The following is a 25812-nucleotide window of genomic DNA, read 5'->3' as shown; positions in this document are numbered from 1 at the left end:
TGACAAAAGATCTATATAAAAGGTGCTTCTTTCTTCTTGGATGGATTTTTGGTCCTTCAAATTGCTCATGGTAAATTTAGATGTGTTGCTGTAGTGTCTTCGATCCCACACTTTGGTCTGTATGCAGATTGGTAAAGATCCAGATAAAGCCTTGGCCTTGCTAAGTGATTTTTTCTTGATTAACTTCTCAAAGGATTCCATGATGTGAGAAGTTAAGACCACCAGTCTGAAGTCACTTAATGCTTTGTAGTGTGCAGTTTTTGCTATAGGAATAATATTGACCTGTTTCTGGGCACCTGCTGTAAGTCTAAAGACAACTCAGATATGTATTGGAGCAGGAGTGGAACAGACACCACCTTATTCTGACTGTACTGAAGCTTTTTTATTTTAGTTTGTTTAAGGACCTTTCTGATATGCAGGTAACACTTACTAGTGTCAGATTTGATGCCCACAACTGTCTAGATGTTCATTATTTTTCACGAAAACATACTTCCTTCCTAGTCCCTGCTCTTTTTCTAATTTGTTTGTGTAACACAGACTTTAAAACAGGTCCCATCCAAATCACTACACTACTGTAGTTTGTGTCACTACAGACTCAGTGGCCTAACTCAATAAGATTCTGTAGACAGGAATTTTGGTCCAATCTGACTTGATCGCATCACGCAGTTCCTACCGACACATTCGTGCCCCAAAGCTGGCATACTATGGCCAAACCACTGTACATTGCACTTGTTTTTAATTCTGATTAAATAATTTGATCCAACTATATAAAGACAAAAACAATTGCTCTATTTCATCATATTACAATAGTTATCTAACAATATACATATTCCAGTTTTTTTTAAATATTTGAAAGACCAGTCTATGAAAGAGATATTGTAAGCTTTTATTAGCAATTATTTAAGACATCCAAATGGTAAACATACAGGTTTCTTTACGTAGCTATTTAAAAGTATTTCTCACAAAATATTCAAATTGTTATAACAAATTATTTCTCAAAATTATGAGAAAGCTGTCTTTTTATTTGCTTTCACTAATCCTGTGAAAGTGATAAATCTGCAAGTACTGCAAATATCACAAATAATTTAATCATGCAGCTTATTGATTTTTTAATGAAAAATATTTGCTTTTAGATGTAATATTAACCTTTCACAATAAAGAAAAAAACAATAATGAAGAAAGTTAAGGAAAGAAACATAAAAATGGTAACAAAGTGACACATTTGAAATGGGTGCAAAAAAGCATTTTTGTTATTAAGGGTTATATACAAATTCCAGTTTTAAAATGATAAACTCAGTCAGACCCAATTCAGATTAATTTATATTGTATAATACAATTTTGGAAAAACTGACATTCCTTTCACTGGTGTATAAATTTTGATTATATTCTGATGACAAAATAAACATAACATACTGAGTATAATAAACATTATTAATGTTGTTTGAATAAAAAAAACACATCAATGAGCCTTATGATATTTTGCGAAGATACTGTAGAGCTTAATCAAAAGTTTTTTTGATATTCCAGTTTGCATAGGCATTGTTTTTTGTACTTGTACTCATCAGTTCATCAAATACAACACAATTATTCTGAGAAGCAAGTGTGCAAACTGTAAGTCAAAAATGCAAGCATTTGGCTATGTTGTTAATAGAATAAAAACTAAGATTTTGATCATGTTTCTTCTCTGCTGATGTCCAAAATTTTTTTGTATCCAGTTAACCAAGCAGACTGTCAACTGTCCAGGTATTTCACATTAGGTAGGAATGTTTGGTCAGTGCAGTCTGTTAAGAAATAAAGAAACAATACACACAAATGAACTTTGAAAAAGAAAATGTTTTAACAATATTTTAACAGTGAATGTAAGAATATTTGATTTTATTTATAGAAATGTCTGAATAAACCACTTTTATTTACTAGAGACATGAAAAAATGTAACTGTACATAAGTATTTCTATCCACGCATGGTGCTTTGCAAAAGGAGATGCCAAAGAAGAATTAACAACAGAGAATCAAGACAGACTGGTAAATGATTTTAAAAGTCCAGAGACACTTATTTTGGATTTCTAACTTATGACAAGTACAAATAAAGGCTTATTATGAATTCATGTATGAATATTGGTCTCTGTATGATTGTGCTCTTAAATTTATGTATTGTAATAGTAATATTCTGTTCCTAGTATGCTTTCTCTCATCTCACATTTTTAAACACACATTACAGAATTCAAATTAAACTCAGTAAGCTAATTGAAACATCATTAACCGCCTCCTTTAAATCTCACAGGTTATTTGAATTCCATTCTGCACACAGACATGCACAACAGCAACATTTAATTAAAAGTCTGATTTGCTTCCCAATGCAACTAAAGTGTAAATATTTACATAGCAAAATGATAACTGCCGTGGCAATCATACAAGCTATAACTAAAGTATGATGGAGAAACAGAATGTCACCTTTTATTTCTGTGCATATACAGTGGTGCTTGAAATTTTGTGAACCCTTTAGAATTTTCTATATTTCTGCATTAATATGACCTAAAACATCATCAGATTTTCACTCAAGTCCTAAAAGTAGATAAAGAGAAACCAATTAAACAAATGAGACAAAAGTATTATACTTGGTCATTTATTTATTAAGAAAAATGATTGAATATTACATATTTGTGAGTGGCAAAAGTATGTGAACCTTTGCTTTCAGTATCTGGTGTGACCCCCCTTTGCAGCAATAACTGCAACTAAACGTTTCCAGTAACTTTTGATCATTCCTGCACACTGGCTTGGAGGAATTTTAGCCCATTCCTCTGTACAGAACAGCTTCAACTCTGGGACGTTGGTGGGTTTCCTCACATTATCTGCTCGCTTCAGGTCCCTCCACAACATTTCGATTGGATTAAGGTCAAGACTTTGACTTGGCCATTCCAAAGCATTAACTTTATTCTTCATTAACCATTCTTTGGTAGAACAACTTGTGTGCTTAGGGTCGTTGTTTTGCTGCATGACCCAACTTCTCTTGAGATTCAGTTCATGGACAGATGTCCTGACATTTTCCTATAGAATTCTCTGATATAATTCAGAATTCATTGTTCCACAGACGGGATAAGGTTCTTATGGTGGAATGCAGCGTTTTCCTTTTTCTAAACATAACGCTTTTCATTTAAACCAAAAAGTTCTATTTTGGTCTCATCAGTCCACAAAACATTCTTCCAGTAGCCGTCTGGTTTGTCCACGTGATCTTTAGCAAACTGAAGACAAGCAGCAATGTTTTTTTGGAGAGCAGTGGCTTTCTTCTTGCAACCCTGCTATGCACACCATTGTTGTTCAGCATTCTCCTGATGGTGGACTCATGAACATGAACATTAGCCAATGTGAGAGAGGCCTTCAGTTGCTTAGAAGTTACCCTGGGGACCTTTGTGACCTCGCCGACTATTACACACCTTGCTCTTGGAGTGATCTTTGTTGGTCGACCACTCCTGGAGAGGGTAACAATGGTCATGAATTCCTTCCATTTGTGCACAATCTGTCTGAATGTGGATTGGTGGAGTCCAAACTCTTTAGAGATGGTTTTGTAACCTTTTCCAGCCTTATGAACATCAACAACTCTTTTTCTGAGGTCCTCAGAAATCTCCTTTGTTCGTGCCATGATACACTTCCACAAACGTGTTGTGACGAGCAGACTTTGATAGATCCCTGTTCTTTAAATAACACAGGGTGCCACTCACACCTGATTGTCATCCCATTGATTGAAAACACCCGACTCTAATTTCACCTTCAAACTAACTAATTCTAGAGGTTCACATACTTTGCCACTCACAAATATGTAATATTCGGTCAATTTCCTCAATAAATAAATGACCAAGTATAATATTTTTGTCTCATTTGTTTAACTGGTTTCTCTTTATCTACTTTTAGGACTTGAGTGAAAATTTGATGATGTTTTAGGTCATATTTATGCAGAAATATAGAAAATTCTAAAGGGTTCACAAACTTTCAAGCACCACTGTATGCTTTAACTTTTTGTAGCAAAGCCATTTTCAGCTGAGCCCCTCCGTTACAGGTCAGAAAAAGTACTCATGAACCAATACACTGGGCTGTGACCAAAATCAGCTGAATTTCACTGTAAACACCTAATTTGCCAATCAACAAATAACTAGACAGTCATTGGCAATTTTATGAGATACTGACTATAAGACAAGTTCCCTATTGGCATTTACACGTTTGTGTTTTTAAGAGACTGAACATTTTAGGAAGCAGGTGGTATTCACTTTGTCAGTACCTAAATTGTGTATCTTTTTTTGGAAAGTACATTCAAACTTCATTCTACTAGCTGTTTGTTTTAATTATTTTTCTGGTATTAAACAACCTTCCTATCACATTGAAGCTTATATGAAGAACACCACAATGTGCTTTAATCACACGCACTTGGACAGCAATGTATTTGCTAACGCTGAATGTGAAACAAGATATTAGCAACTTGTGCACATTTGTGCACACTTAATCAGGACATCAAGTGACACTCACGGTGAAAATGGCTACCATTCTAATTCTACATTTTTAGTATGGTGGAAGCATAGCTCTTGAATAACAATATGGACACATAAATGAATTAGATAGTTTACATGAAGGTTTCTTCTACTGCAGGTACATCTTTATTTAAATTTGTTTTAAACAGTTTGTTCTTTTGGTCTGTTAGGTTACCTAGTTAATGTACTATAATTCAGAAATGTCACAGCCTTTTTTCAATCAATTTAAAGGTACAGTACATTAGAAGCAAGCATATTTTACATGCCAATAGAAGTGGTCCATTCTGGTCTCAATTGCTTGCTGTTTGAAAAGAAGAAGTTTGTAAGTTTTGAATTAAGGCAAACAAAATGGTGCCTAGGTGCCCAGAATCTAACCAAACATCAAAGAAACGATGACAAAGCAAACTAATATGTTAAAATTCAGCATAGTTAGCAATGTTTACAACAAGACTTTAATAGCTACATTTATTATACTATTCAACTGTAAGTAGTTTTTTGTCCATTTCTCAGTAAGAATGTGGAATGGCTACAGGTAAACACTACCCTACATTTACAGGAAGAGGCATCATTATTTTATATATTAAACTATGAGGAGAGTAACATTTGGTACAGCACAACCTGTCATATGTGGCATGCTGGGTGTGAAAAGGGCACAACAAAGTGAATTCTAGCCATTTGTCTTCCCAAGGAAGAGTTGAAAAGTCACCTCATTCTACATGTACAGCAGAGTCTATATTTGGAATGAGCAATGGGACCAAGACTTACTTTGTAAACAGGACAGCCACACTAACACCTAACACCTAACAGAAAACACGTACTTTTTATTGTATTTGTGGCTCCCATAGCACCATTCATGGTGTGCAAAGAAACAATGAGTGTGCATTGCTCTTGTAAATATTTACAGACAGACAGACAGACAGACAGACAGACAGAGAGAGAGAGAGAAACTAAACAAGATCAGAATTTTGCAATGTGTTGCGGTATTCTGGGCAATGATACCATTTGTACATATGACTGTGAACAAATATTTGTAAACTAGCCATGTGTGCCCAATTACGTTGCCCGCGTTAAAGTTGTCTGTGAAGGGCTCCCTGTTTAAACGCGGCTGCCAGTTGTGAACTGGGCCCTTCGTCGCACAGCATTATGATTTTTTATAAGGGAAACAAAATTACAAAAGAAAACCCTTGGACACTGATTCGATAGGAACGGCCTACTTGGAATCACTGTCCGAACAGTAATTATGTAGTGGTGTAGGAGCATTTCTGCTTCTGTCCGTTCACAGTCCGTCTCGTTTTCACGACGCTATCGTTTCCTCTCATGATGTCTTCTCAACCTTTCTCCAATCTCGCAGGTTGCTTTGTGGCAATCCAGAGTAAGGCAATATACACAGAGCAATGGTTATAAAAGGGGGACACATAGGTATCCAGGCTCTTTAAAGCATAAATAGGGATCACTTCACTGACATGTGAGCAAGGCATGGTACAACTGTGAGACGCGCAGCACTCGCCAGCTACAACGTAAAAATAATAATTTCTGGAACGTGCTGTTATGTTGTCATTCATTTTTACCCACTGTCTTTCTTTCATTCATATGTTACGTAGGCACGTACCTTTTATCTTCGGCAATCTCATTCTCTAACCAGGCCTCAGGAGCTAACCAGTGTAACACTGTCCACCACCCAATTATTCCAGCACATGGTTGACACCCGTGAGTAACATCAACGTACTAAACTGGAAGGTGGTCTACAAATGTGTGGAATTCGCAGACAAACAAAGAGGGAGTAATGAGGGAGGGTGTGGCCTAAGGAGATCAACACCCTATTTCAAAGTGTGCAGAATTATTAGGCAGCTAGTTTTCCTCAGGCAAGATGGGCCAAAAAAGAGATTTAACCGACTCTGAAAAGTCAAAAATTGTAAAAAGTCTTTCAGAGGGATGCAAATGAAGATCTCTTTAATTAATTTAAAGCACAACAATTTCTTTAGTTTGAATATCTGTGTTTTGAGGTGTGACTGGAGTACTACAGTCTTCAGTAGTATAAGCCTGGAGGAGATTCTTAATGCAATGCCTATGTTTTAGCTGTCTCCCTACTGCCATCTAGTACTTCTTCTTCTAATTCATGCGCGGACAAACAAAGATCAAGATCCAAATGAAGATTATATATAGAGATGTTTCAGAATTTTCTGGATTCTGGTATGAATGACTCCTAAAATGTGATCTGATTTTCACCCATCCATTCATTTTTCTAACCGAAATACTGTATCTAGATGGGTGTCACAGAACAATGAGCACAAGGCTAGATCTAGTAATAAAAAAAGAGAGAGAAAGTCTGATTGAACAAAAAAAGAGGCAAGATATACTGTATATTGTCATATCTTCACTGGACATATTTAAAATTTCATGGTTAAGGACTGAAAAAAACGCATCCTTTAGGAAAGAAATAACACAGCTCAGGTATTTAGGCGTTTAGTTAATCAAATGACATTCATGTGTGGGTTTGAATTGTTCTACCCTGTAGTAGTAATAATAATAATAAATATGTACAAATATGAGTTTCTGCTCTTCACAACAGAAATCTGTTGAAAGGCAGCATGGGCCAATCAATAAAAAGTTCTGGGCCTTCGTCAGGATACAGTTAGTCACAGACTAACCAAATTCAATGCAGTTACTACTCCCCTAGAAGTGGACATCCAGAATTAACAATTGCATAAGCACACTATAGAATGTTTAAGGAGGTGACAAACAACACACGGAGAAGCAATTAACAATCTACAGGCATATTTTGCACTTCACAATGAAGGGAAAAACCCGCCAAAAATGTAATAATAAAAATGCAAAAGGTTTTCGTACTTTTCTTTCAATTGTAAATAAGTCAAGCGTGATCATCTCTTAACTAAGGTTAGTCATGCACTGTAAATTTCAAACTTAAATATATTACTTACTTGCAAAATACCCGCGCTTCGCAGCTGCGAAGTACTGCCTTAAAATTTTTATTAAGAAGAAAATTAAACCTTTTTAAACTGAGGGAAAATATACCAATAATTATTTGTTATGGATCTCTTTGTATACCACATTGTGAGTTCGGCCCTCCGGTTTTAATATGACCAAGCTGTGCGCTGAGCTTACTCTTGAGCATGCAACGTACAGTTGGCCATGTGAACAGTAATCTTGTTTCAAAACTCACAGCTTGGATTGCTGCTGTCATAATCGGTTTGAGTTTCATGGTTTGTTTCAATTACGACAGTATTTGTAGGACTTGTGTTGAAGAGACATTCAGCATCTGTCAAGCGTTGTAAGTATACAACCGGTTTCATCGATAACTTCACATCCAGCTTTTGAGAGTTTAAACATTCATAAACATCAAAGTGTCCACTACTGAAATCGTCACCTGTCAATTTAAGATGTTTAAGAGGCATTGGTGGTTGTCAAAAGGTGTAAAATATTTGGCCATTTCGGTGCACTTGAAAGCGACAACCGAACAATTCACCGGCAGCCATCAACTCACATGCAGATGCATAGGTAAAGGGCTTAAGCATTTCACTCTTCTAGTGCTCCTGTGTAGAATAATTATCTCCTGTACGGTCATCAGTCCACATCTTGAACCTGTCCCAGTCATTCAATACATAAGACACAATGTTCCTCCGGATATCAAGAGTGAGCCAGATATGGCCGTGCAATATATAACAAAGAGAATGGAAAAGGTAGGTGCCATGTCCGGGCATGGAAACCACTCGGTTAGTGACAGTTCTTTGATCGATGGTGATCACCTCGATAGACATGTTAATGGGGGTACAGTTGGAATGATAAAGGAAATGGGTACCTGAACAATGTAAAGTAAGTCTAAAATACCTACACAATAACTATAATCACAATAAATGAACAATAAAACAGCGGAGAAGCCGTGGATTAAATAAAAAGGCTGTAGTTATCAGCAGGGAGACGTGAATCCCGTGGCGAAGCAAGAAAAGGAATGTCGACTGGAGCGACGGACGGCCTTATATAGGCAGGCAGCCAACAACATGGGAGGTGTTGGGATGGGGGACCCAACGCCACCTCACACGGTGACCAAGCTGCAGGCTATGGACGTATATATGTATGTAAGTAGGATTCAGTTAGCGTTGGGAACCCGCGTACCAAATTTCTTGAAGATGAGCCAATAAGTAACAAAGACCGTTGAAAAGTTCAATATGGCAGCCAACAGTGGCATGATACCACCGAAATAAGTACCAAATTTCAGCCTTCTACCTACATGGGAAGTTGGAGAATTAGTGACGTTGGAAAGTTCAATATGGCGGCTGACAGTGGCGTCATACTACCGAAATGAGTACATTGGTTTCGGTTAGTGCAGGGAAGCCGCCTACCAAATTTTGTAAAGATGGGGGCATGAATAAGAAAGTTCAACATGGCGGATGTTGTTGACCGTTATGACCGTTACGCATAGAATTTAGAAATGAAACCTGCTTAATTTTTGTAAGTAAGCTGTTAAGGAATGAGCCTGCCAAATTTCAGCCTTCTACCTACACGGGAAGTTGGAGAATTAGTGACGTTGGAAAGTTCAATATGGCGGCCGACAGGCCATACCACCGAAATAAGTACGTATATCGGTTTTGGTTAGCGCAGGGAAGCCACCTACCAAATTTCGTGAAGATGGAGCCATAAATAAGAAAGTTCAACAATGGAGGACGTTGTCGACTGTTATCGACCATTATGACCATTACGTGTATAATTTCGAAATGAAACCTGCCTAACTTTTGCAAGTAAGCTGTAAGGAATAAGCCTGCCAAATTTCAGCCTTCAACCTACACAGAAAGTTGGAGAATTAGTGATGAGTGAGTGAGAGTTTCGCCTTTTATTCGTATAGACTAGCAAAATACCCGCACTTCGCAGCGGAGAAGTAGTGTGTTAAAGAAGCAATGAAAAGAAAAGGAAACATTTTGAAAATAACGTAACATGATTGTCAATGTAATTGTTTTGTCACTGTTGTGAGTGATGAGTGTTGCTGTCATATATATATATATACATATATATATATATATATATATATACACACACTGTGTGCACAATTATTAGGCAAGTGAGTATTTTGACCATATCATCATTTTTAATGCGTATATTCCAACTCCAAGCTGTATTAACTTGAATGCTTATTGGATTTAAGCACGTCAGGTGATGTGTATTTGTGTAATGAGGGAGGGTGTGGCCTAAGGAGATCAACACCCTATATCAAGGTGTGCAGAATTATTAGGCAGCTAGTTTTCCTCAGGCAAGATGGGCCAAAAAAGAGATTTAACTGAGTCTGAAAAGTCAAAAATTGTAAAAAGTCTTTCAGAGGGATGCAGCACTTTTGGAATTGCTAAGATATTGGTGTGTGATCACAGAACCATCAAACATTTTGTTGCAAATAGTCAACAGGGTCACAAGAAACGTGTTGAGAACAAAAGACGCAAATTAGCTGCCAAAGATTTGAGAAGAATCAAACGTGAAGCTACCAGGAACCCATTATCCTCCAGTACTTTCATATTCCAGAGCTGCAACCTACCTGGAGTGCCCAGAAGTACAAGGTGTTCAGTACTCAAAGACATGGCCAAGGTAAGGAGGGCTGAAACCCAACCCCACTGAACAAGAAACATAAGCTGAAAGCGTCAAAACTGGGCCAAGAAATATCTGAAGACAGATTTTTTCAAAGGTTTTATGGACCGATGAGATGAGAGTGACTCTTGATGGACCAGATGGATGGACCTGTGGATCAGTAATGGCACAGAGCTCCACTCCAACGTGGAGGTGGGGTACTGGTATGAGCTGGTATTTTTAAAGATGAGCTAGTTGGACCTTTTGCATTGAAGATGAACTCAAAATCAACTCCCAAACCTACTGCCAGTTTTTCAAGACACTTTCTTCAAACTGTGATACAGGAAAAAGACCATGATTTTTATGCAGGCCAATGCTCCATCGAAGTTCTCCACTGCGTGGCCAGCCAGTAAAGGCCTTAAAGATGAAGGAATAATGACATGGCCCCCCTTCCTCATCTGACCTAAACCCTATCGAGAACTTGTGGGCACTTCTTAAACGCTAGATTTACGGGGGAGAAAAACAATACACCTCTCTGAAGAGTGTCTGGGAGGCTGTAGTCACTGCTCCAAAAAAGCTGATCATCAACAGATCAAGAAACTGACAGACTCCATGAATGGAAAGGCTTATGACTGTTATTGGAAAGAAGGGTGGCTATATTGGTCATTGATTGATTGATTTACTTTTTTTGAAATGTCAGAGATGTTTATTTGTAAATTTTGAGGTGTTTGTTTATTATTCTCACTATAACAGATGAAAATAAACAAATGAGATGGGAAAATTTTCATTTTTCCTTTAGTTGCATAATAAATCTGCACACTAATAGTTGCCTAATAATTGTGCGACATATGTATTCCCCTGATGATGTTCACACTCACATTTCCGTTGTGAAACATTCAGGTTTATTAACATTTTGGATTGACTGATAGCACTGTGTTTGTTCCATATTAAAATTAATCCTCAAAAATACAACTTGCCTAATAATTTGCACTCCTGTATATATATATATATATATATATATATATATATATATATATTTACATATCTATACATATACACATATCTATACACACACACATATATACATACATATATATCTACATATATACATACACCCATACATACATACATACACACACACATATATATAAACATATATATACATATACATACATATCTACATATATACACACACAGCTATTTCAGATCAGTGCAATACGCTGCTTGTTAAAACGGATAACTCCGCTCTTACGCAAGTCTGCGTGGATATTATGAACTATCGATTTGTTCAAGTTCTATTTAAATTTTAAACAGAAGGAATTTTTATTTAGTCGACAGAAATATCTTTGGTAGGAATGGTAAAAACAGACAGGAATATTATTCGTGAATAAATCAACTCAAACCTTAAATAAATTATAATATTTTGCTCTCCATAAAAATATATCCTGTCTAAATTATACAAGTTAGAAATAAAGTAAACGTTAAAAGAACAAACATTCAAATTTCTTTACTCTTATGTAAATTTATATAAAAATAAACTTAGATTTTAAATATCCCAAAAGATTTTGCTCTCCATAAAAATATATCCTGTCAAAATTATACAAATTCAAATATGAACATGCTGCATAACAAAACCTGGAAATATAAATAAAATGTGTTCCTTTCAGCAATAACAAATCAAATCATTCAGTTGTCTTTGCTCATATGTCATTTTAGAGCTGGACGCCTGGCATCTATTTTTGGCAACAGGTTCGTTTATGTTTGGTGTGAGGTTCTGTGTTGTGGAGATTCTCAGGATGGATTGCAGGTGCTCATCAGTGAGGCGACTCCTGTGTGCTGTTTTGTTAGTCTTTATCACTGAGAAGAGCTTCTCACACAGATATGTGCTACCAAACATGCACAAGGTTCGAGCCGCATGTAGACGGACTTTTTTTGTTCTTCAAAGTCACCAAAGCGCCGTGCAAACTCAGTGCGCTCAGTTTATCAGCAAAGTGCATATTTGGGAACACCGTAGTGACGACTTGGTTTAACATTACTTGGGAAAGGGAAAGTTGCACTGGTGCATTTGTGTCTCCCATAAAAGCAACTTCACTTGAAATCACTTTGTGATTGTGCACGGGTAAAAACGTCCGCTGAAGTGTCAGATTCTTATTTAATTCTTCTGCTTTCTGTATCTTCTGCATTGCATTCAGGTCTTTCAGCCTCACTGATGAGCACCTGCAATCCATCCTGAGAATCTCCACAACACAGAACTCCCTGATGTTTTGTCTCATAGTGCCGTCTTAGATTAAATTCTGTAATTACAGCCACATTAGCTCCACAAATGAGACACATGGGTTCAGTAAACATATACTCAGCCTCCCATCGGTTTTTAAAGGCTCTATTTTCAGAATCAACTTTTCTCTTCAGCATCGTGTGAGCTAGCTTCGCAATAACTTGCAGCATCATAAGCTAGACTTGATTAACGCGGTAAGTGTTGCAAGGCAGCTGAAGCGCTGCATTATGGGATCTGTAGTTTATTGTGTTACCAGCGCTTCATATACCCGGCCATTAATAACAATAATACAGTATATAAAATGATCTCGGGCGGATATAATTACGCCGGGCGGATGTGGCCCGGCCCTTGAGTTTGACACATATGGACTAAATAGAACTTGAAAAGATATATTTTTCAAATGTGATCACGCAATTCAGATAGAGTTGACGAGCACTACAGCCTGCATGCCTCAATAAGTCATCCTCCCCTCGCTCTTACTTTTTACCGTTCATCTAATGAATACACTGAGTATGGCTTTACCAAAACAATCATTGATGGCGAATAAAGTATCCATTATTCGAGTATGTAGATCGGGATATATATATACATATATATATATACCCGCGTATCGCAGCGGAGAAGTAGTGTGTTAAAAAAGCTAGAAAAGAAAAGGGAACATTTTAAAAATAACGTAACATGACTGTCAATATACAGTATTTGTTTTGTGAGTGTTACTGAGTGTTGCTGTCATCAAGGATTTGATTATCATTATTTCTTTCAATCAGGTTCGTATTTGTAGGATGTGTTGTGTTCAAGTTACATTCCGTGTTTGTCAATCGCTGTAAAGATGACAGGTTTCATTCATCGATTCGTTTCTTACTGCATCAATAAACAGCTCGTCTTCTTCTTTATCTGAGACCTGACACACTGCATGCACGGGTTTTTTACACTGTCTTCCTTTAGCGGGACATTGACTTTTTCCACCGTGTGCTTTGTTTCTGCAGTAGCTGGATTTATGAATATGCTTGTATGTATCAGACGCTTCATATTTTTGCTGCCTTTTCAATTGTGTAATTCGGTTTTGTTCAGCTCTTTGGAACTGTTGCTTTTATCTGTGCACTGCGCCAGTTCACATGAGCCGCTCTGTGTACATGCATCAAAGGTTCCCAGCTGTGCTGGTGCCATCTCGTGCTATGTCCATGGCTGTATTTAATGTTACCTTAGTCCTGGCACTTAAAACTTTCTCTCGCAGTTTCGCTGAGTTTGTGCCAAACACCATCCTGACCATCTCATCTTCCTCTGCATAAGCACAGTCCTTCACCCGTGAATATTTAGTGGAGTTTGCTATTGGATTGCCGCTGACGGACGGCCTTATATGGGCAGGCACTAAATTACAAACGCCAGCGCAGCCTGTCTATGAACTTAATTTAAAAAGTGTAGGTTTACATCGTGCTTTGTTTCCGAAGTAGCAGAACTCATGAATATGGTTGTATATGTCACTCGCTCGCTTCTTATTGTTTCGCTGCCTTCTCAATTATATAATGTATGTTTTCTTCAGCGCTTTTTGGAGGCCTTCCTGGTTTTCTATGTACTGCGTGATTACGTGGGAGGCGTGATGATGTCACACGAAACTCCGACCCCACGGCGTTCAAGCTCATCTCCATTACAGTAAATGGAGAAAAACAGCTTCCAGTTATGACCATTACGCGTAGAATTTCGAATGAAACCTGCCCAACTTTTGTAAGGAAGCTGTAAGGAATGAACCTGCCAAATTTCAGCCTTCCACCCATACGGGAAGTTGGAGAATTAGTGATGAGTGAGTGAGTGAGTGAGGGCTTTGCCTTTTATTAGTATAGATAATTAACAATCAACAGCAAAAGAGTAGGACTTAATGATTTTAGTATGCATCCAACTTCCCCACATCAACACAGAGAATTCTGTGTCATTTGCGTGATAGACATATGCGCGCCGACAAAATAGCGCCGATTAAAACGCACCGACAAAATCGCGAAAGTTTCATTAAATATGAATTACTAGTTTAATTAATCAATTTTAGAAGTCAATATTATGAGATGCGGCATGCCATCAGCACGGCACGCAGATAGTTCTTAAGATCACGCCCTGCATATGTAGGAAGGATTGCAGCAAGGGCGTCCCACTCTCTTGGCCTCTCTCGCGCCGATTTTGTCGGCACGCATTTGTCAAAAACCAATTAGCGGCTTTGTCGGCCGCGGTTTTGTCGGGGCATATATGTCTATCACATTTTTGTCGGTGAACCGAGAATTCAAAGCAAACAGGCATATGGTTTTAAGCTCCAATCTCATGTGTTTTGCATTTTTTTTAAATGGACGCTGACTTCTCAATTTGCTTAGATTTTTTGCCATAAACAAACGTACATGGTAAGCAAAATACTACTCTTATTTACATTTAACTCAAATGAAAAACAAACTTATTTACTCTCAAGTATTACCGTCATATGCAACACTTAATTAGCATTATGTCTAAAAAATCATCATAATATAGTTTAAAGTGGTAGCAACCTGTTAGGGGGTTTAAAAAACACTACGGACATGTTAACCAGATATCACAGTAGGTTTCAACTCTAACTTCAACTACGGCTTATCTCAGTTGATAGAATCCACCCACACTCAGTTAGGATTGATATTTGCATGACTTTTACCACATACTTTTTAAATATCATATACTGTATGGACGTTAACATACATATTATTCAATTACAGTTAACAACTTCATTTCATATGTTGTTTCATTCTGAGTTTATGCAGTACTAATTATACATGTAACTTCTTATGTATGCCAAATCAAAACTTGTCTTAATGTTCTCAAATATTTTGATTACCTTTAATACAAAAATAAAAATCTTGTTCTGTGAGATGCTGCCATACTTTCAGACATATTGCGAACTTTAAGATAGTTCACAAATCCTCTGAAGAACAAAAGAAGACCTAGAAGAGAAGCAAAGTTAATATGGTTTCATATAATTAGAAAATAAAAGGTCATCCAATAATTTAGAAAATATACTTAATCATGTGTTAATACCGTACATCCCGTTATAAAAGCCGAGAATTTCGTCCTAGATTTTTGGTTTGGAGTTTGGGGGTCGGTTTAAACAACGAGTATCGTTTCAGATTCAAGATTTCCAGTGCAATGCCGGTTTTGCCAATGAATACGGAAGTAAATAATGACAAAACCACAGAGCCATCTTTCAGATGAAGAAGTAACTTTGCATGCCGGTACTTTAAATTAAATAAAGAATTTATTCAAAAAAGTGTTTTAGTTGTTGATTTTATTAATAAAATTTATAATAAATTATCAGGAAGTTTAAAATAAAAATTTTTGTTTTGATTTACGATCAACATCTTGCGTTACGACCCAGATGCGGTCACGTGTATCCGCTTGCGCGATTGTAAACAAACAACCGAGAGCATTAGTAGCGTCAGTCAGAGCCCAGATACATGTGTTTGTGGATGTAATTTCGGTCATTGCAGTGATTTGCCTATTTTGGCAGGTGGCTGGGTGTGGTCACCAATCGCCACCTACTTAAGGAGCCGCCGCCCTGCAATCAAGGCTGGAGTCGGGTGAGGAGGAGGATGAGGTCGTGGCAGAGGAGGCGAGGAGAGGCCCGAGTATGTTGTGGGACAAGAAAGTGGCTAGTGAGAGCCTGGACTTGGGAAGACAGTGGCTGTTGAGAGACTAGACCGGGGGGGTTTGGTGGCGGTGCACTTGGATTTTATATTCTTTGTAAATAGTGTAAATAATCGTGGTGTGATGGATAAAACGGTGTCCGCCTGTGTGTGTCTGGGCCGCTATACTTCACACTATATATATAATTCATTAAGACCATGTAAGCAAGACACATAATTGCTAAGGAAGGAAGAGAAGGTAAAGAAAGCGATCACAATCGAAACGAAGATGGAAATTGTGTGGAAATATGAGAGTGCTGTTCGTGTGACCGATCTCGCTAATATGTACAGTATGTCGAAATCCACCATCTCAACAATTTTACAAAGAAAAGATTTGCATAAGGAGTCTCCTTCTAAACAATAACCACCTTCCGTTTCATTCTCCTCCTCCTCCCTTCCTGCAGCCCAAAGATGTCAAATTAAATGGCGAGTACAGTATGAAATTGTTGTTTCTAGAATAGAATGCCTTTTATTGTCACTATACACATCTACAATGAGATTAAAAGCAGCTCCTTCAGTGCAAAAAAAAAGTTCTGTATAGGGCTTGTATGGTTGTTTTTTAGCCTTAGCATAACGCCGGATCTGCGGTCTCGCTTCTGCTTTCTTTCCCTCCTCCGTCTGTGTCGTACCCTAGACCAGACAACAATCCACGGAGAGCTCGCTGGTCTCGCTATTTTGTCTGGGATGTTGTGCGTGTGATGAAAAACACTCGGAACAGATGTCTGGCTCTGGACACCGATGTCTATAAGGTTCTGACAGGTGTAGCGGATGTTCGCCAAACCGATCGTGCACAAACAAGGAAAAAACAAAAATACAAAAAAGTGCACTGAAAAGGAAAGCCCTGAGCTGCTGCGACCATGCGCGCCGCCATGCTCCTAGCTTAATCTAGCCTACTTCTGGTAGGCTAGGCACTTTTTATAACGTTTTGGTTAGCACATTAGAAAAATTATTGGTGTTTTGGTAAATTATGCACATTATACAACCCTTTTTTATTATGAAAAGGTTAAGTAAATGTTGCAGTGGGAGGCTCAGAACGCATTATGGGTTAGCCTTCGCAAACGAATTAAGTTCGTAAGTCAAAGGTCCACTGTATTGCATATTTAAGTTAATCAAATTTATAAAGAGTCTCTGGAAATCCACCCGCCGATGTACCGTATTTGCGTATATAGTTTCAACACAAAGGTTTCATTTTACCAAACTTCTCCGCAATCACTTACTGGTTTCCATCAAAAATGCCGGCAGTCTCAAATTCTCGCCGATAAACTTGATAAATATACCTGAACAGATACTTTTAAGGAAATTTAGAAAATTTTGCTTGGAGATGGGGGTCGGCTTAAATACTAGTCATCGGCAAATGTATCTAATTTAGTAGGTAGAGAAGGGGTCGGCTAATACACCGAGTCGGTTTGTATTCCGGGATCTACGGTACAAGAAAAACAAAAGAGGAAACACATTTTCTCTCTCTCACTGATAATAAACATTCATAACAGAAATTAGATCAGTTTAAACTGAAAGGTTGTAATACAGTACTTAACATCTCAACATTTATTTTAAAATACTGAAGTTCTTTCACAAGACTATGGTATTTCTAAAAATGAAATAAAACTAAAGTTGCATTTGTGAAGTTTTACATATCCTAATTACCTAAATTGTCAGTATTTGAGATTTCATTACAGTTGTAATTTAATTCAGCACTAGAGGGCAGTACAGGATAATCATAAGAGAAGTAACCCAAAACATGAACTCCCTGAAACCCTCTAAACATGAATATATGGGAGTCACAAAAATACTGATTAGAAATAATGGTTTCATAATATTAGTTTCTCTTTGCAATACAAGAAACCAATTTAGACACTTGATGTTATCTTAAAATGTAAAAAAATGCAATATGGTTTAAATATCTGTCCACAAATAAAGGTTTTGAAGGACTCAAGAGTGAACAGTGTAACAAATTACCTTTAGGGGAATAAAGGCACATCATAAAACTCACCAAGAACAAGGAAAATCCACCACAGCCAGTACTGTCCATTGAAATATCCCGTAAAGTAGTCAGAAAACTGCAAAATAAAAATAACATCGAAGTATGTTAATTTACGCCATTTTGCAAAATTTAATCAGTGAAGTATTTACACAAGCAATCCAAGAAACAAAAACACAAATAAGTAAATATGAGCAGTAGCCAAATACACAGTGCTTCAAAAAAGAAAAAAAATTATGACACAAAAAAAGAGATGGCACATATTGAGTGAAGAATGTTAGTTTTTTGAAGGCCCTAGAAAAGGTGTTTTTTGAATTGGACTTGAATGTTCAGACATAAGGAGCAGAACAGTATCAGCTTCAAAGTGTCAAAAAGATGATGCCTTAAAATGAAACATTTTTAAACACAGTACACAAAGACTTGAAACATCAATTTTTAAAAATGTTTGCTAGGCTTGGAAACAAGGCATCAGCTTTTGATTGCCACTTCTAATACCCTGCATTTGGATTAATTAAAATGCATATAAATCTGCATATTTTAATTTAAAAGATATCTAACAAAAGGATGAAATGTAATTACATCAGTTAAACTTGCGTTACTGACTGGTTCGTTTTGCCTACATTTCAGGTTTAACGGCTGACATTCTTTCTTTTATCATTGAGTACATGAAAAGTGATACTAAAAAATCTTTTTGCTCTCTACAGGCTTTCATGGGGCAAAAATATATTCCTTTATTAGTCTATCAGTAAAACAGTGAAATGTTCACCTCTAGGCAAGAATGGATTCTGATTGGTGAGTTTACAATTGTGAACTCTGAGCATGAAACTTAATAAACTGCAAACACAGGGCTTATAGGCATTTACCTTTAAAGCACTTTTGAACTTAAACTTTTTAACAAACTCATATTTGTTGCTAGAGCCATTACACTGCCTTTTTAGCATAATGCACAATTAATCTGTAATTTCAAAAACAGCCTTTGTATTTTTATTAAATAAAAGTTACTTTTACTAGTACCTAAATTTCCTAATCATAACACAAAACTATTTGGCATTTTATAGAGATAAATGATGACCATGATAATTATCAATACATAGAACTGGTTGCTGCAGATATTTTTAATAACAGAGCACTCGCCACTCTATGGGCCCGAGTATTACTTTTTACATTAAAATAAAATAAAAAATAAAATGTCAAATAATGTTTAAAATGCCCAAATCGCTGCTGACATTTTTTCATATCTTAATTACAGAAGCAAATCTGTTGACCTCTGCATTCAGGGCAAGAATCTTTCCATCATAAATCCATCCATTATCCAACCCGCTGTATCCTATCTACAGGGTCAATGGGGTCTGCTGGAGCCAATGCCAGCCAACACAGGGCGCAAGGCAGGAAACAAACCCCAGGCAAGGTGCCAGCCCACCGCAGATCTTTCCATCAGCGATAGTCATTTTTAAACACAAGTGGAAATGCAAATGTGTTTGCTCTCCATATAAAATAAATACTAAAATCAGCAGAAAAGACAAAATAAACATGTAGTGAGGTGGCAGCAACTAGGTAAGCCATGGAAGGGGGTAGTCCGGCCCTGACACTCGCACAGTGTCATGTGTGAAATCAACCTAACATCTCCTTCCTGACACTGTCAAATAATTTTCTACTAAAACTCTTTAAGGCTATTTTCTTTTTACTCTTTCTTGTTGGGTTATAATGAACAGCCCATTTCTATTCTAACTAAAAGTAAGTAGCCACAGTCTGATGAGTGACCACTAAACCCCAAACTGCTGTGCCCATATGGGGGAGTCCATCAAACCCAAAACAGTCTACCTATAGATGAGACAATCTAAAGCCTCAAACACATTCAGCAATCACAAGAGAAACAATTCAATATCAGCTGTAAATGTAAAATAGCTATCTTATATGCGGATACTATCTATATACAGTATGAAAATCAATTTTATGTTAGGGATGTGTTCTTTAATAGTCATTACGGGACACATGTAACATGATTTGAATAATGATGAAGTGGGTCACTTTAAAAAGATCTCGCGGCCAGAATGCCTGTGGTCCTTAAATCTGACACACCTGCTATGGCTTAAATTTTTACTGATATTTTGCAATTATTTTAAGTAACCTTGCAGTTCCCTTGGAAGTTGACTCTGATTGAGAACCACTGCATTAATGGACTTCCACACTGCAGACATTGCAGTGGAATTTTTTTTATAAGTCGTTCAGATTTCATCTCCCAGGTAAACTACATACTCGGGTTGCTCCAATTACAAGAAAGGGGCGTTACCACAGAGCTTAAGGAAAATGTCGGCATTCTGGTTATGTACACAACTGGCTCACATACCCTTGCACAATGGCCAGTCATTACACTCCCTTTTAACTTGCTTTACCTGCATAAAGGAAAGCCAGCAAGTGCAGTATGTGTGTGTTCAGTCAAATTTGATTTAAACCATAAAAGTGACTGGTGATTTCCAAGTTTATATGATTACACACAACCAGCAAAAACTGCCCAGTTCTGATCCACTGCCGAAAAGCCACTAAATCACTTAAGTGACTGCCACTGATGTGAACTAAAGGCCCAGCAATGGTTGCCAATATTCTTGAACTATTTGCCAATGGCAACAAGGTCCTATTAATTTCTAGCCCTGTACAAGACTAGCTTTAAAAGATTACAGTTTGTACAGGGTTTTACAGGGGATATAAATTTGGACAGAAGTCTGAATCATTTGGTTTCAGAGGATTGTAAGATAAGCAGGAAGATACCTATTCTAACTGATAGTAATTTGATGTAGCTGACGAGCACAAGAGTTAGTTACTGCATCTAATATACATATTATCCTTCAGGAATTCTAGTGTTAAGAAACAAAATAAAAAGTAGTGGTGACATGTAACAATAATTTCATCCAAAAATGCAAAGTAGCGTCAAAGCATTTTAGTTATTATGTAGAATAAAGGAATCCTGACATATAAGCATGCTCCTATTTACTTATTTCAATTTCAAGCAGAAGGCGCGCTGGGGTTTGGGGACCGCAACATCAGCTTCAACTTATGAATATGGGGACATAAAGCAGTGGACAAATTATACATATAAAAATGTTAAACACCCAGGAACAATCAACAATTTAGGACAAAGATGTAGAACTTAATTATCCCATCACAAGATGATGGTTTTCAGACTTTTTGTTCATTCTAAACAAATGTATCTGACTGTAATAAAACTGATGTGTGATTTTAAAGTTAGGCAGTTTAACTGACTTAGTACTGAGCCCATTTTAAGAGCTTTATATGTTTCTAGTAAACTAAATACAGCCTAGTGTTACAGTTATTAGCCAGTTAGCCACTAATTTTATGCATGGTTTAGAGGATTTCAAACATGTAATTGAAGTAAACAGGGACAAATCGGTAATTAGCCAGTACACAAAACTACATTTATCTTTTATTTCACTAGGTAGTGACACATTCCTTCTCAGCTAGGGTAGCTACAAGTAACTTTCTGTAAATGCTGATCAGCTGCTCATACCTGCTTTACTTTGCCTTGTGGTGAAGTGAGGTACGCGGCTGGTTGGCGTTTTAAATAAAATCTAATTGCCGCACTTGTGTCTTTGAATGGGCGTGGCAACATGGCAGGAGCGGACGGCCCTTTACTTAGTGCACAGCTGCAGGATCGCCAGTGACCCAAATTGGCACTGGGTGCTGCTGATCACCGCAGCCCACCATATTAAAAGGAAAACAATGGAAAGAGAGAGAGAGATAGGGGTTAAAGGAGGGAGAGCAGAAAGGCAGGAACATAAGAGACAAGGCAGACAGCTGGGAAGAAGTCCCTTGAGGGAGCGTGTGAACCGTGCTCGGGACTGATGGTCAGCAGCTGGAGATGCGGAGGAGCTGCTTAGTTGGGTTACTCTCCAAAGAGAGGCAGTGCGGCTTCAGGGGAGTGAGAGGCACAGAAAGGAGTCCTGCAGGTGTTTCCATGGGTTACAGGGGTTCAAGCCTGACAGTGGGAGTCAGAGGCTTTGGCTTATTGCCCTGCTGGGACCACAGATGGCAGCAGGGGCCTGAGCCTAGGAGCAGTGGGCTCAACTGCTGAATCGGCACCTCCTTGGCTACAACTGCCTTTATAGGGATAAACAAAGGACTGCACCAGGATTCATGTTTTTGGGGACAGTTTCCTGCCATATTTTAAACCTTGTTTTAATGGATTATTTAATTGCTTGACTTTTAATCTCCACACGGACACCTTTCTTTTTATTGGAGGATATGTTTATTGGACATTTTGTTGCACTGCACTTTTGAACACAGTTTGAATTATTTTTAAAAAAAGCACTACAGCACATTTTACACCTTCACCCTTGCTATGTATGTGTGTTTTGTTCTCATCTACCAAGCTCATCCCAGTCATGACTATCGACAGTGTTGGGTTCAAGAGGAACTTGAGATCAACAAGAAGCGTGACGCCAACCTGCACTGCCACATGCCTATTTTAAGTTACTAGTTTGTCTGCCACCTTGTCAGAATAGTCAGCTTTACGTCTTGCCACTGAATGTTTATACTTGCCATTACAAAACTTGCATTTTCTTCCTCTTATGTAATTTTTGGTAAAATTACTGTAATGTTTAGTGTAAATTTCGTTCTATAAGGCATATTTTCAGCTTAATTACATACTCTTATCACTGAATGAGGGCATGACAATTTCTTTCAAAATACTATAACATGACCTTGAAATGTATTGTTCCTCACAGTTTTGACAAATCATCATGGTTCAAGGACAGAAAAGCAGCTCCAATTGTCAACACCCTCATCTCTAAGCTCAAGATTGGGAACGTGTTTACACTGGTGAAGAGAATTTTACATTTCCATAAAACACTTTTTGATGCTTTGGCTAGAATGAATAATTTCAGGTTCACTGTTCCAGAGAACATTATTTTAAAAAATGTTTTTGCAAAATTAAAAATGTACCATGGCATTTCTAGAATAAAACTTTTTTTTCTCAATATCATGCTTCCATGAATGCTACTGCAATTAATCTTGCATTATACACTACTGAAATGCAATGAATCACTGAAAATGGTGAAAAGGTAACAGGCAAAATGCCAGAGGTTTAAATGTAATGTTTAGCTTGGCAAAAACTGAAAAAAAGGAAATTTCAGAATATTACAAATGGGCTTTATCAGAGAACAACTAAGGTTATAGCCTCCAGATATTCTGAGGCAATTAATGTAAATTAAGCCTTTCAAACGTAACAAATCAAACCATTTGCACAGGTATCCCAACTTCTGTTGATGGATTGTTATTATATACATTATACACTCACCTAAAGGATTATTAGTAACACCTGTTCAGTTTCTCATTAATGCAATTATCTAATCAACCAATCACATGGCAGTTGCTTCAATGCATTTAGGGGTGTGGTCCTGGTCAAGACAATCTCCTGAACTCCAAACTGAATGTCAGAATGGGAAAGAAAGGTGATTTAAGCAATTTTGAGCGTGGCATGGTTGTTGGTGCCAGACAGGCAAGTCTGAGTATTTCACAATCTGCTCAGTTACTGGGATTTTCATGCACAGCCATTTCTAGGGTTTACAAAGAATGGCGTGAAAAGGGAAAAACATCCAGCATGCGGCAGTCCTGTGGGAAAAAATGCCTTGATGATGCTAGAGGTCAGAGGAGAATGGGCCGACTGATTCAAGCTGATAGAAGAGCAACTTTGACTGAAATAACCACTCGTTACAACCGAGGTATGCAGCAAAGCATTTGTGAAGCCACAACACGCACAACCTTGAGGCGGATGGGCTACAACAGCAAAAGACCCCACCGGGTACCACTCATCTCCACTAAAAATAGGAAAAAGAGGCTACAATTTGCACGAGCTCACCAAAATTGGACAAATTTGGCGTAAACAGAATGAGAACATGGATCCATCATGCCTTGTTACCACTGTGCAGGCTGGTGGTGGTGGTGTAATGGTGTGGGGGATGTTTTCTTGGCACACTTTAGGACCCTTAGTGCCAATTGGGCATTGTTTAAATGCCACGGGCTACCTGAGCATTGTTTCTGACCATGTCCATCCCTTCATGACCACCATGTACCCATCCTCTGATGGCTACTTCCAGCAGGATAATGCACCATGTCACAAAGCTCAAATCATTTCAAATTAGTTTCTTGAACATGACAATGAGTTCACTGTACTAAAATGGCCCCCACAGTCACCAGATCTCAACCCAATAGAGCATTTTTGGGATGTGGTGGAATGGGAGCTTCGTGCCCTGGATGTGCATCCCACAAATCTCCATCAACTGCAAGATGCTATCCTATCAATATGGGCCAACATTTCTAAAGAATGCTTTCAGCACCTTGTTGAATCAATGCCACGTAGAATTAAGGCAGTTCTGAAGGCGAAAGGGGGTCAAACACTGTATTAGTATGGTGTTCCTAATAATCCTTTAGGTGAGTGTATGTTCTCTCTAGAAACATGACAATGAAAAGAAAAATTCACACTACTTACCTTTTATACATTCAACACATTCAAAGGCAATAACCAGTACATTTGTTTTACATACCCTAACAATGAGAATCCATTTAATCAATGAAAGTCCAAATCCACAAATTGCACCATAACGTCCAGCAATAGTGTTGGTTAGGCAAAAAGATAGACAAAAGCCAATCCAGTTGAACAAAAATGCCACTGTGAAGAAGAAAATAAAGTCTTTACTATTCTACATTTCATGAATGGCAAAAAATACAGAATAAAATATATTAAAGGATAAATTTAATATTTTTCATGTCAAAGATATTTGCAGTCATTTTATATATTAGTTTGCCACATGAATCTGCATCCAAAAGTGAAGCAAATTTTATACATTTTAAAGAGTAACTATCCCACTCTTGCATTTTATAATGGAACTAATAGGTACCGGAGTCCCTCTGTGAAGAAAAGACTTAAATGTTATTGTATATTTCAACTTTGAAGTAGCAAAAGTTTCAATTTAATAAAATGTAACATCTACATTTTTGAGGCATGCTTATGGCAACGAAATTAAACTGGAAAGAATATATTTTATCACAGATTATTGGTACTATTTACTCAAAGTAATGATGCATCTTGCTTGCTTCTCTACTCGCAGTGAGTGTTTTACATGAAATTAATGGCACAATAAAAAACTCAAAAAAATGAAAAAGGCCTAGTGTAAGACAGAGTAGATTGAAGTACCAGAAACTAGTCTAATGCATGATGGGTCACTTTTGCTGATCATATGATAATAAAAGAACTAAACACAATTTTTTGAATGAAAAATCACATTCACAAATACCAATCAAACCGTTAACACAAAGGGAGACATGCAGACTCTATATAGAACCTGGCACTGTGAGGCAAACCTAGCAGCTCTCTGCTACCACTCTGCCTATGCTAAAATTCCTGTACTAAACTTCATATACATCAACCAGATTAAACTTGGGTGAACTGGCATTGCTAAATTGGACTGTGTGTGTGTGTTCAGACTGCGATGGACTGACACCCTTTCTGGGTTTTGTTTTTGCCTTGCGTTTGATGCTTGTTGGGATAGGCTCCACTTGTCCCGTGACCCTGCCCTGGATAAGACAGTTAAGAAGATTGATGGAATTTTTTTTAGTATTATTATTATTATTGTGGAAAATATATGAATATATTAATGGAAGGGAGATACTGAGGACAAATATTATGATGATGATTGTTATTATTATTATTATTACAATATTATTACTCTACAGATGTTGTTTCTGCCTTGCTCCTTATGATTGCTGAGAAAAGCTCCA

General features: G+C 37.5%; 1 protein-coding gene across 1 annotated transcript in view; it reads right to left on the bottom strand.

The window, feature by feature from the left end:
- Positions 1-874: 874 nt before the first annotated feature.
- The window catches only part of ndfip2 (Nedd4 family interacting protein 2), an 83784-nt gene continuing 58846 nt past the window's right edge, over positions 875-25812 (bottom strand). The window contains exons 5-8 of the mRNA XM_039745378.1: positions 24579-24703; positions 18034-18100; positions 15200-15305; positions 875-1781 (exon numbers count right to left, since the gene is read on the bottom strand). Coding sequence (XP_039601312.1) covers positions 15202-15305; positions 18034-18100; positions 24579-24703 — 296 coding nt within the window. The 3' untranslated portion in view covers positions 875-1781; positions 15200-15201. The remainder of the gene's footprint in view (positions 1782-15199; positions 15306-18033; positions 18101-24578; positions 24704-25812) is intronic.

This window comes from Polypterus senegalus, chromosome 2, assembly GCF_016835505.1.
Source record: "Polypterus senegalus isolate Bchr_013 chromosome 2, ASM1683550v1, whole genome shotgun sequence".
Lineage (NCBI taxonomy): Eukaryota > Metazoa > Chordata > Cladistia > Polypteriformes > Polypteridae > Polypterus > Polypterus senegalus.
Note: the sequence above shows the minus strand (reverse complement) of the source record. Positions and strands in the feature narration are given on the sequence as shown.